The sequence below is a fragment of the Coenobita brevimanus genome, chromosome 40 (assembly GCF_032717465.1).
Source record: "Coenobita brevimanus isolate Jiangsu-jjx chromosome 40, ASM3271746v2, whole genome shotgun sequence".
Classification (NCBI taxonomy): Eukaryota; Metazoa; Arthropoda; class Malacostraca; order Decapoda; family Coenobitidae; genus Coenobita; species Coenobita brevimanus.
Genome location: NC_136993.1, coordinates 17286074 through 17298658, shown reverse-complemented (window position 1 = coordinate 17298658; position 12585 = coordinate 17286074). Strand labels below are relative to the sequence as shown.

General features: G+C 40.2%; 1 protein-coding gene across 1 annotated transcript in view; it reads right to left on the bottom strand.

Annotated features, from left to right (window-relative positions):
• The window catches only part of LOC145396970 (glutamate receptor-like), a 146130-nt gene that overhangs the window by 89249 nt on the left and 44296 nt on the right, over positions 1 to 12585 (bottom strand). The window contains exons 7-8 of the mRNA XM_080270201.1: positions 6984 to 7135; positions 6460 to 6769 (exon numbers count right to left, since the gene is read on the bottom strand). Of these exons, the coding sequence (XP_080126327.1) occupies positions 6460 to 6769; positions 6984 to 7135 (462 nt within the window). The remainder of the gene's footprint in view (positions 1 to 6459; positions 6770 to 6983; positions 7136 to 12585) is intronic.

Sequence of the window (12585 nt, the reverse complement as noted above, 5' to 3'; positions counted from 1 at the left end):
CATATTGCACAACTGTCAGTAAAGAGCATTTAAGATTCTTTGGAGTGGGAGCTGATGATAGAATATCATAACACTAAACAAACGGGGACTAAGCACACTTCCCTGAGGCATCCCATTTTCTTGGATAAATATATGCAATGTTATATTACTAGGCAATTTGACTGAAAATCCTGTATTCCTTAAAAATTTGGAAATAAAACTAGGTAGATTACCTCCCAAGCCATAAGCAGTGTTTCATTAGCAATATTCTGTGTCACCATGCCATGTCATAGGTATTATGAATTTCCAAGAACACCCGTATCGTGAATTCTGTGTTGGCAAATGCCTCCAAAGTGCAGTAACCAAAGTCATTAAATGATCTAGTGAACTTCTGTATTTCCTTAAGCCACATTACTTATCCATTACCAAAGTCTTCACCTCTAAAACAAAAAGAAGCCTATTGTTAATCATTTGTTCCATGACCTTACATAAATGTCAACAAAAAGTTAACACTATAGGACGAAATGAAGTTGGATTCATAATACCGTCAGCCTGACGTTTGCAAAGTGCCATGAGTTGGGGAACGTTCAAGATGCCCAAACCTCTTTGTACAATACCAACAGCTTAATTAGGAAGTCCTGATTAAGATACAGGATCATACAATACGTGATAGTATCCAGTCCACTACTGGAGTCATTGCAGGTTTTGAGGATTAGGAAAAGTTCTTTTATCATAAGCTCTTCATTGCTCGGGGAATCTATTTCTTCTTTGGCGAAGTCTGCTATGTGTACCTCAGCCGTGCGTTTATATTGTCAAAAATGCTGGTTATAATTGACTGAGCTGGTCACATTGGAAAAACTCCTGGTGTGGATATTAACTACGTCCACTGGATCGTCATAGATGTTGTTTTCCACCTGCAGAGTGATCACAGGGAGGTTATGGTGTGTATTATTTAGTATTTTGATAGTGGTTCAGACTTTACTGATTAGGGTAAAGTGATTCACTGTGGACATGTAAGAACAGTGCAACTCATGTTTAGCCCTTCTAAATATTCTCCTTGTCTCAGCCCGTGTTTTTTATACTCAATAAAGGTTTCCTCACTTAGCTGATTATCAAACATCCTATATCTCCTGTTGTGTTTCCTTATTTCTTGTTGGCAATCAAGCATCTACTAATGAGTTCTACGCTTTGCCTGAATTGGAGAACTCTTGGGAATAGCAACCTCAGCCGCATGTAATATGGAACTGCATAAATTTTGGAATTTTAATCTACAGTCTCTACAGATATATCTAAATTGGCAATCCTTGAGAAGGGTCCTCAATCTGCTTTCTTGAAGTTAAATTTTGGAAGTGGAATATATGAAAAAATGTCGCATGTATAAGAAAGACAAATGGGTAAATGATCACTTCCCAGGGAATCATCTTAACGGTCCCATGAGAAATCTTGATGTATACCTGGAGTGGCCAGAGATAATTCTATGACCGAAAAGTTACCAGTACGGTCATCTACACGAGTCACTCTACCATCGTCCAGAAGACAGTTTGGGCTGATGTATTAGGTTGGCTACTTGCTTCTCATGACCATCAATCCTCAAGCTGCCCCACTGATAGTCATGGGCGTTAAAGTCACCCCAAACTAACTTATTTCCTGAAATGTTTTCGATAAATGAATTTAAAGCATCGCTATCAGTAAAGCCATGCGGAGAATATAAGAGAGAGCAAATAGACAAATATGTGTTACTCAATTTTACTCTGCATGTGACAGCTTCCATAGTGGAATTTAGAACACCCTTCTGTTTGTGGGTTTGATTTGTGGGTTTATTTGGCCACTCCAAGGCCATCGTATCTTCTATACGAGTGGTAGTGTTTTAACTGTGGAGGATCTCCTGTAATTAAATAATATATAAAGCCAGTGCATAGACAGCAATATTGCCATATTCTGTAATTTATTCCACAGAGCCCTACAGTTCCTATCTAACCTAACACAGTAAATGTGGGAGTTTCAGATTTATTAGTCGGTCCATTGTGCATCTATATATATATATATATATATATATATGATTTTAATGCCACCCAACATGAGGTGAGAGACTACGTGGGGACTTATCCCAGTGCTTGTTGACGGAATTCTCCACGTTATCATCAACAATACAGCTCCCAGACTCTGCCAAGGAAGAATCTAACTCTTTTCTCCTTTGCTGGAATAGGAGCAGAAAGAACGTGAGGATGTGAGCGCTTTGTCAAGGTGGCCAAATGAATCCTATCAGACTTGTCAGACTTCAGTTACCAGCAATGAGCAGCAGCAGCTGGTGAGTATGAAGTAGTGACAGGGATATTAGTAAGAGACTTGGAATGGATAAGGGGCTTTAAAGAAGAGGTAATGCAACTGGTATGAGTAAAAGGGACGGGAGAAGTCTGTTTCTCGACTGAGCACATCACAAGATGGGACATCACCGTTGAATCATAAGAGGTTTTCGGTAAGTGAACTGCAGGCAACTCCATCACCTTTTTCCTATCTTCATGGTAGGAGAAACCATCAGTTGTCTTCACTGTGCAGAGCTCTCTATCTTCCTTCCACTTAGGACAATCCCTAAAGGAAGCAGTGTAGGCCCCATTGCAGTGAAAGCAACATACAGTCTTGGATGTGCGGTGTTCAGCTTCATGACCCTGAGCTGTACACTTGCCACACACTGTATGGGAAGCCTGACAACACTTGTCACCAAATCCATAAAACTGACATTTCAAACAATGAAGAGGGTTGAGGAAATACAGCCTTAGGTTAAAAATTTCGTAGCCAACTTTGACAGGCTCAGGAAACTTCATCAAAAGTCAAGACAAGAGTCGCAGTCTTCATCTTCTTGCCTTCCGCGAATCTAGTTATAAATTGAACTTCTCATATGACATCCTGCCGAACAATTTCTTGTATAATATAATCCTTTTCCATAACTATGAGGTCCCTGCAGGTGATAGCACCCTTGTAGAAATTCATGGAATGTGGAATCTTCAGCTCAACATCATAACGGTGGAACCTGCATGGTTTAAGGAAATCCTTAACCTGTGACGAGTATACTGTTTAATTGTAAACATTTTTTTCACTTGACCCACCTCACCAGCACAACCATCAGACACCTTTTTGATGATCAAAGGATTGAGAATGAACAGGGGAATTGAACTTGGAACATGCAGCATAACAAAAGTCATATTCGCTGCAGGTATGTCAAGTGGGTCTGGCGTCTGTCAATCTGAAGCCAATTACTCTAATCAACATTCCTACTATGGTCAGGACCACCTCCCCCCCCACCCCCGGAGGGGGAAGAGGCAGCAGGGACTTCTGCCATAGTAATCACCACCTTCTTGCACTGGAAGTGGGAAGAAGAAGTAGACATGTAAGGGACAATACACCTGGGGTAGAACACCTACGGCTGAGATTACCCTCTTAAACTACTCTTGGGAGACAACAATATCTGTCAGTTTACACCCAAGGGCGATATATGCAGTTGCCTTCTGTATCTCTGTACAGAGGATGGAGGAATGTGAGTATTAGCTAGTTTATCTTTAAACACACCGTAAAGGTGAAAACAGAAGCAAATGCTGTTGGGGCAGCCTCAGGCTGGAGGAGAGAACAGCACACACGTCTGCAGCACCCACAACCATGCTTCAAAGTCATCGAGAGGAAAGACAGTGAGTGGGTATACTACATATACACTTTATGTGGATCTGGAAATCAGGTAAACAACCAATAGAGAATGAGATGATGAGGAAATTATGATGAGGGGGGAGGGGGGATGTTGAAATCATCCAGTGAGAGTCGGGGATGTCATTACTCCACCCCATACCTCTTCGTATGAAAAGGAACAGGTTGGAATGATAAGATGATCATGAATTCTCTTGTCCCCCAGGATGAACCTACAATGTTTATCCTCGGGGCCCTATCCTTGCTAAGGAGGGCTTCTGATATTTGTAGGCCTTTCGCATCTGCAGCGCACCCAATGACGTGTGTGTTCTCATCCACATATGTCTGGTCAGATGGGTATTGTGGCAGTCTTGTTGCGTGTTTTAGGATACAATGTTGCAGATGAAATGTTATTCTTCGGCTGAGTTTAGTGGTTGAATATCCTATGAATGAAGAGGGATGGGACTCACAGTTCCCTAGTTTACAAATGTATTCACATCCCAGGTGCCTTTTTTGTAGGTCTAATGTTTGAATCATCAGGTTGTTTTTCGAAAGTAGGTTAGATTTTATTTTTTTTAAAACCAAGTCGAGGGTGTCTTGAGGCTTGGCTGGTTTAACATATATTCTCATTAGCTGATTCATTATTCTTTTTTCTGTTTTTTTTATCCAGGATGCACGTGGGCTTTGAAAAATAATTTTATTCATTGACCATCCTGGACTGGTCTATTTTCTATTTGTTGGCATCAATTTTCTACTTCGCATTATACCACCCAGTTAATATCGTGGTTGGAATACACATTGTTCACAAGTCCTTGAGTGGCTCTTTCCATCTCTTGGTGAATAACGCCCCAGCCACTTGAGTGTGTAAGGTCCCTCAGAATTGTTATCAAATTACTCCTATAATTTATTGGAATGAATGATTTGAACTTCATGAATGTTGGTTTCCGGTAGACATTGTTGGTGAAAGTGGTGCCTCTTCTAGTGATATATGCATCTAAAAATGGCAGTTTGTTATCCTTCCCTGTCTCAGCCATGAAATCTATATTTTGAAGACTCCATTTTAGCTAGTCGAAAAATCGTTCTTTATGAGCTGTATATTATATATATATATATATATATATATATATATATATATATATATATATATATATATATATATATATATATATATATATATATATATATATATATATATATATATACATATATATATATATATATATATATATATATATATATATATATATATATATATATATATATATATATGTGTGTGTGTGTGTGTGTGTGTGTGTGTATAAGTAATTTATTCATTGGCCAGCACATTGCTGTCCTTTCTTTTTTTCTTGTTTAATTGTGGGAGGCACTTCCACCCTTCAGAATAAACCAATTCCGACCAAACCTGGACACAATGACTAGCCAATGACCTAGTTGTGTCCTCAAGATTTTGGTTGCTAGGAAACTACTCATTGCCTTGCAACAGACTTGCTTAGCCCCTCCATGATCCATGGGTCCACAAATTGCCAGGACCCAGTGGACAGCGACGGCACCATTTATTCAGATTGCGAAAATAGATTTTTTTCTTATCAAATTGAAGTGAAACCTCTGGTGCACATGGCAATGCAATTTTTTAGATTTTTTAAACCCATCCTGTGCTTAACAGTGAAGCACACAAAAAAATCGCAGAATGGCTGCATTTGCGCTGGTGAAAACTAGGGACAGGAATGAAGAAACATTGCATAAGAAATATCCATATTTTCACCTCCGAAAAGATTTCAGTGGTGCAAAAATGGTTGGAAATGCATATATATTTGCATTAAACCAATATCAGTACATATTATGGGAGATTCGTAAAAAGACTGTTTTTCTCAGATATGGATGTTTATTGCATTTATGCAAGCATCGAGCTATTTCTTTGTCTGGGTGATTTAATTTGTGTCCAGAGAGAGGCGAGAGATTGCATTTTAACACTACTCTGTATACCAGATAAGGGTCCTCCTTTGTGAGTACAGGCTGGACCATAATGGCCCACTTAGGGCTGGCCATCGTTGCCTACCGGCTTGTTTATTTATACTGTATAGAAAATTAAATTTCTCATCTGCAAAATTAAAGTGACATAGTTTAAAATATCTGAGCTGAAACCCTCTTTGACTCTCCAGACTTAAAAAGATAAAATGGTGGGCAAAACCTGCCTCCAGGCTGAGGCTCTGCCTCAGGGGGCTCTGACTCTAGGAGCTTCTGTTATAATTTAGTGACTGAAGTATATATATATATATATATATATATATATTGTGTGTGTGTGTGTGTGTGTGTGTGTGTGTGTGTGTGCTATTGTCATTTATTTCTTAAGAGCGCCAGATCTTTAAAATTCACTTTTACTCCAAACACATTTGATTCTTTACCATTAAAGGTTTGAAGACTCGTGATAATCACATACAATAGAAAATTCATTTGCAGAAATGGCAAGTGGATACATTACCAAAAAAACACTCACACTACCCATATTCATCATTCCCAACTATTTCAAACTGAAATCAGTCCTGTATTAAAAAAAAAAAAAAATCCTTTGCATAACGCACTTCAGCTTCTCATTGTGGGACATTATAGAAAAGTCTTGGAGGTCCAATGCCTCTCCTCAGCACCAAAAGACCCCATGGGGCCCATAGACAACACACTATACATTGGACTTAGTTTCCTTTCATATAATGAATATTTAATGTTCCCATTTCCTTTAATGTCCATAATTAGCTACATTCATCCTCCCTCCACTCTTTGTAAACTCACCATTTAAATGTAAAGTGCTCTTACCCTGAGGTAGACGTTAGCAGACTGCTTCATAAGATACCCGAAAAGTGGTCCTAGTGCCACAATTTTGAGGCCAGAGCCATGTAGGTCTTTGAATGTATCAATGGTGGGAGGTTCGCGTGTGACAGTGAGAAAAGCAGTGAGATTGGAACTGTAGGACATTCCCAGTATCATCACATACAACCACAGGAAGCCCACCATCACCCGGCTGGTGTTGGTTTTGGGCTCCCTAGCCACTGGCTCGCAGAGGTGCATAGAGGCTGCATGTAAGTAACTCGAGGTCAGAGACTTCAAGTAAGGTGGCAGATTCAGGCTGAAATTACACAAGTTTAATCATTAATTATGTTATCATCAGGCAATATTTTCAAGTTAATGAACAGTAAACTGCCCACATACTATACTGAATTATCGAAAATGTTGGAGTGATACGACACTTCATATTTAGAAATATACAACATCTTGTTTTTAAGGACACGCTTAGATTTCATGTAAGAAATTGTGGTACTAGTATATTCATGTACAAAAACCTTTGGGCAGAGTATCGATCCAGGCAGTACAGAACAGGTCCACTGAGCATGAGTCCCGCCGCCAATGCCAGCCACGTCTCCTCTGTGAAGGGCCACACAGGGGCTTGCCAGCGAGGTATTGGTGGGGGCACCCTCAAGATGACACAGTTTACCTGTTGAATGCAAAGTTCATATTATTGCATGCACCTCAGAATTCCAGGTAGACGAGAGTAGTGTACGACTATTCTTCTTGCTGTTGGATACAATCCTCACCTCATCCGAGCCCCTTAACGTAAAATCTGGTACCCATGTGCTGAGTGTGCACCGCTGCCACAACCATCTTGGAGGATCCCACTCTTGTCTGTTGTTTCCAGTACTGAGGAGAAAATTACCTACACCGCCTCTACATTTACGCTACCCGACATAGAATGACCATCTTCACATAATCCATTATCTAGTATTTTTTTCCTCTCACTGACTACCTAGAAAAAGTTCTTTAAGTCTGGACTGAACACCTCTTAGTATTTGCATAGAGATTCCACGAGGTACAGTCACCCATAAAAGAAATTATCCTCATGTGCAAGAGGCCTTGTACCTTGCAGCATTCAGGTTTGGTAACAGTACTTATTACGTCATGGATAGGGGGTGTGGGCGGCCGTAAGGGTAGTGGATGGTGCTGATCTGCTTCAGCCGTCCCCTTAACTCACAATTTTGATTTAGGGTTCAGCATGGTTGCCATTACTCAACTCCATTTTGTAAACAGCATGCTATTGACTGAGTATTGCAGGTAAACATGATTACATTTATTATACAAGAAGCGATGCCCAGGCACAGCAAACCTGGCCTCAGCAGTCATTTTAGTACTGACGTATAAACACAACAGGGTATTTAATCAAAGATGTCATATATCAATTTTGGAGTAAATCGGGTGAACATTGACGATTTTATGCCCATTTGAAATTTTAGGCACGATCCACCTGACACTAAACCCCCTACCGCTAACTGGGGGGTGGCCCCCCTGATGTAATGAGGCATGTTATAGGATGTTGATTTGAAAAAAAGCACCTTAAGGTTTTGGTTTCATGTCGACATGACGAATTTGAAGGACGAAAAAACAATTTTTACCAGTCCCCGTTTTTTTTACAATTTGGGGGCCTACAACTTGGGCCTTAGCTCAATTTGGCCCAGGATTTAATAAGGTGATCAAAACTTCATAGCCCATACTCCCTTCAATTTTAGTCAAAATCGCACTAGTAGTTTTTGCGTAAAGTTGTTAACACACACACACACACACACACACACACACACACACACACACACACACACACACACACACAAACACACACACACGGAGTGAAAAGAATACCCGTCCCCGTCCAGTTATACTGGAATATCTCTACAATGTTGAATAACAGTACAAATCTGTTCGTAATACTTGACATTAAAGACTCGAACCTCATAAAGATGCACTTGATATAACCTAGTTTATGCCTTCCAGTCTCCTCCTCCCTCTTACTGGTGGGAAACAATGTCTGGAGGTTTTAGTCATATCTTATCAACCTGTGTTAGAGGATAGGGATTATCTTTTTAACTAAACATGATATTGTTACTGCATTTCTGGAGTGGGCACACATCTCACACATGTTTTTATGTGAGTGTTTGACAGAAATGGGGTTCATCGCCACAAAGGACCAGAGAGTGAGAGAAAAATAATAACTTATGAAGGTGTGCAAGTGAGCACATGTTTGTTACTTAGTCGTCATGATTCAGATGCTGCCTGAATGTGATGAATTGGCACAAATCGTTTCCTTTGGATGGGAACACTGAGAAGACTATTTTATGTGTACACAGCCAAGAATTCCTTAATTTAGCGTAACGTGATGGCTGTTGAACAGACTCTCACTTGCCTCTCTCTGGAATGAAATTAACGGATATAGTGAACTACTAGACTCTGAGAGTGGAACATAGCTTTCATCCAAAAAAATTATCCAGTTGTTGTACAGAGTTTTTAAGAATAACCTGAATTCCTGATGGCATCTCTGTGAGTTTACATCTCACATTTTGGTGGCAGCGAGGTCAAGAACATGCATTCTCTTCGGCCTGTATGACAGTAATACAGAAGCTGTCTACTGTCTACTATGAAGCCCGTATACCATCAAATACAGTAGCTGTTACCGTCTACTGTGAAGCCTGTGAAGCCTGTCAACCGTCAAATACAGTAGCTATCTGACATCTGTCTGTTACCAAGCCTGTCTGTCACCAGGTCTGTCCCTTCATTCCTACAACGATTCTGGTGACTGTCAGTCCCCCAGTGATCTGGTGACCTGCATCTCGCTCTTTTTCACCTCCTGCATCAAGCCATCTGTCAATGAGGCTGCAGAGTCATGTCCAACAACCTGTAAATTCACCCACCAACACCATCTTACTGCGTCACCCAGTATCTTGCATCTATATTTAACATCATATACTGTATAAATTGATGGTGAGTTAGAATAATTTAGTAAAAATTTTATTCCATTATCTCCGGACCAGTAATCCTTGCAAGTTATTTTTTGTCATACGCGATTTAATCACTGTACTTAGAACAACTTCCACAGATCATCTCTTATATTCCTGATTCTCTTTTACTATATTCGTCCATATGAACACTTCATTTGTAAATATTTTATTAAGCCCCTTCTTCGTTAATTGTTATTGTACATAAAAGTTTATTTTGGCAAAAAAATTCTCTTCACTTGTATTCACACGATAAATATTTTCATTGTACTTATTTTTTTTCACTTTCCAACTTATTTCTTCATGACATCTCCTTACTTTAAGAAGTTTAATATACCTGAAGATGATATACATTCGTCTGGAGATGAAATACAGTCGAGTCCCATTCAGAGAGAGAGAGCACAAAGGACAGTCTTACTCGTTTGAGAAACGGAAAGGCTTATTTGCGAGAAACCGTTCAATCAGCTGAGTCACAAATACCTGCCTTTGTTGCTTCAACTAATTCTTCCAAAGTAGATTTTCCATACCCTACCCCAATACACCACACATTTCTCAGTTACATTTTGATAAAAACTCTTTTTCCTTATCCTGTCTTATCAATCCCAACATTTGTGCCTTTACTCTTCCTAGAATAACTTCTACGTTTTAAACTAATAAGTCAGCCTACAAAACCACTAAGTCCTGCACCTCAAATCTTGGAAGTTGCATGGGGTCCCAAATTTGATGGTAAGTATCCTGCTATTAGTGTTTATGCTTTCATTATTATTATTATTATTATTTTATGCAAGCAAGAAAGAACAAAGGCCAGGTTCCCGCAAACCGTTCCTTCCAAGAAAAAAAAAAAAAAACAATACAAAAGAGAACCAAATTCAAGATCCGTTCATTTCGAGATGCCTGGACACACTGTGTTTGAAAGACTGGAGATCATAGCAAGTGGAAAATACAGACAGAGGGAGACAGTGCCAGAGTTGGCTTGTTGCATAATGAAGGACTGGGAGGGACGGTTAACTCTTGCATTAGAGAGTTGGACAGAAAAGGAATTAGAGTTTGTTGCTAGACGGGTGCTACTCGCCCGTTGTAGAGGTGGAGGGATGCAAGCAGACAGTTCAGAGGAGCAGCGACCATTGAAGAAGCGATAGAAAAGAGAAAAATATGCAACAGTGTGGTGAAGAGACAGAGGTTGAAGGAAGCCAGTAAGAGGAGGAGAGTTGATGAGATGAAAAGCCTTTGACTTCACCCTATTGAGAAGAGCCGTATGCAGGGAGCCATCCCCAGACATGAGAGTTTTACTCTGTACAGGGGCGAATAAAACCCATGTATAAAGTCAACAACTGTGCAGGGGTAAAGAAGATACGGAGTCGGCTTAGCACACATAATCTCTTAGAAGCAGATTTACAAGAGATGCAATATGATCTTTCCAAGATAAGTCCTGAGTGAATGAAACCACAAGCATTTTCAATGATGATGCAGGATTGAGCTGGATATTATTAAACATTAGTGGGTACTCCTGTGGAAAATTGTGTCGGGTTGGTAGGTGTAAAAACTGAGTTTATGATGCATTAAAAACAACAAGATTATTTTTAACCCACCCAGAGATACGAGCCAAGTCAGACATTCGGTTTGCCATAGCCTCATTCCTTGTTTGTTGAAGTAAATGTTGAGATGGACGTTGGGGGAACCGAATGGAAAAGTGAAGGGTGGAGTTATCAGCATACAAGTGGATAGGGTTAGATGTACAGCTTAGGTCATTGATGAATAAAAGGAAGAGAGTCAATGATATTACAGAGCCCTGAGGAACACCACTGTTGATAGATCTAGGATAAGAACAATGGCAATCTACAACAGCGGCTGTAGAACGACCAGAAAGGAAGCTATACAGTAGATGAAGGCACAGACAGAATGATGGAAAACGTAAGAGGGCAGTTTGGAAAATAAAAATTTATGTCAAACTCGATCGAAAGCCTTTGAGATGTCAAGTGCGATGGCAAAGCTTTTACCAAAGTCCGGAAAGGAGGAAAGCCAGGAGTCTGAAAGGTAGGTGAGAAGATCACCAGTGGAGCATCCCTGATGGAACCCATACTGATGATCAGAAAGAAGGTTGTGATAGGAAAAATGCTTTAAAATTTTTCTGTTAAGAACTGACTCAAAAACTTTTCAGACACAAGATGTTAAAGCAGTTGGACGATAGTTAGAGGGTTGGGAATTGTCACCCTTCTTTGGGACTGGCTGAGTGAGAGCAAACTTCCAGCAAGAAGGAAAGGTACAAGTTGACAGACAAAGGTGAAAGAGTTTACCTAGGCAGGGTGTAAGCACAGAAGCACTGTTCTTGAGGACAACAGAAGGGACTCCATCAGGCTCATATGCCTTGTTAGTATTAAGGCTAGTGATAGCAGAAAATACAACAGCTGAAGAAATTTTAATGTCAGCCATGAGGAATTCAGAGGCAGGGAAGTGATGGAGGAACAGCAGTGGAATTGTCTAAGGTGGAATTGGAGGAGAAAGTCTGAGCAAAGAGATCTGCTTTATCAGTAGAAGAAATAGCTACAGAGCCATCAGAATAGAAAAGAGGAGGGAAGGATAATGAGGTAAAGTTATTAGAAAAGTTTTTGGCAAGGTGCCAGTAGGAGCAGGAAGAATTCGAGTTAGAGAGTTGAGAGCATATAGTACGGATAAAATTATTTTTAGGAGAGCGAAGAACAATCTTAGCATGATTCTGAGCAGAAACATAAGCAAGATGTGATTCAGGGGTGGGTTGGTTCTGGTTCCTTTTATAGGCCCTCTTGTTGTTGCGGACAGCATGAGAACAAGCGTGATTAAACCAAGGCTTTCTTGCATCAGTCAAAGGATATGAGAAGGGAATGCATGCTTCCATGCCCGAGAGAATAACCTCCATAATGCGCAATGCACACTCAGAATGCTCCCGGCTGTGGAAGCAATAATCATTCCATGGAAAATCAAAGAAGTACTGTCTGAGGGTCTCCCAATCTGCAGCTCCGAAGTGCCACAGTCGACGTTTCTTTGGACAGTCCACAGGCCATGCCGGAGCAATAGGATAGATCAAGGTAATTAGGTTGTGATCGGAGGGGCCCAACGCAGAGGAAATATTAACGGTGTAAGCAGAAGGATT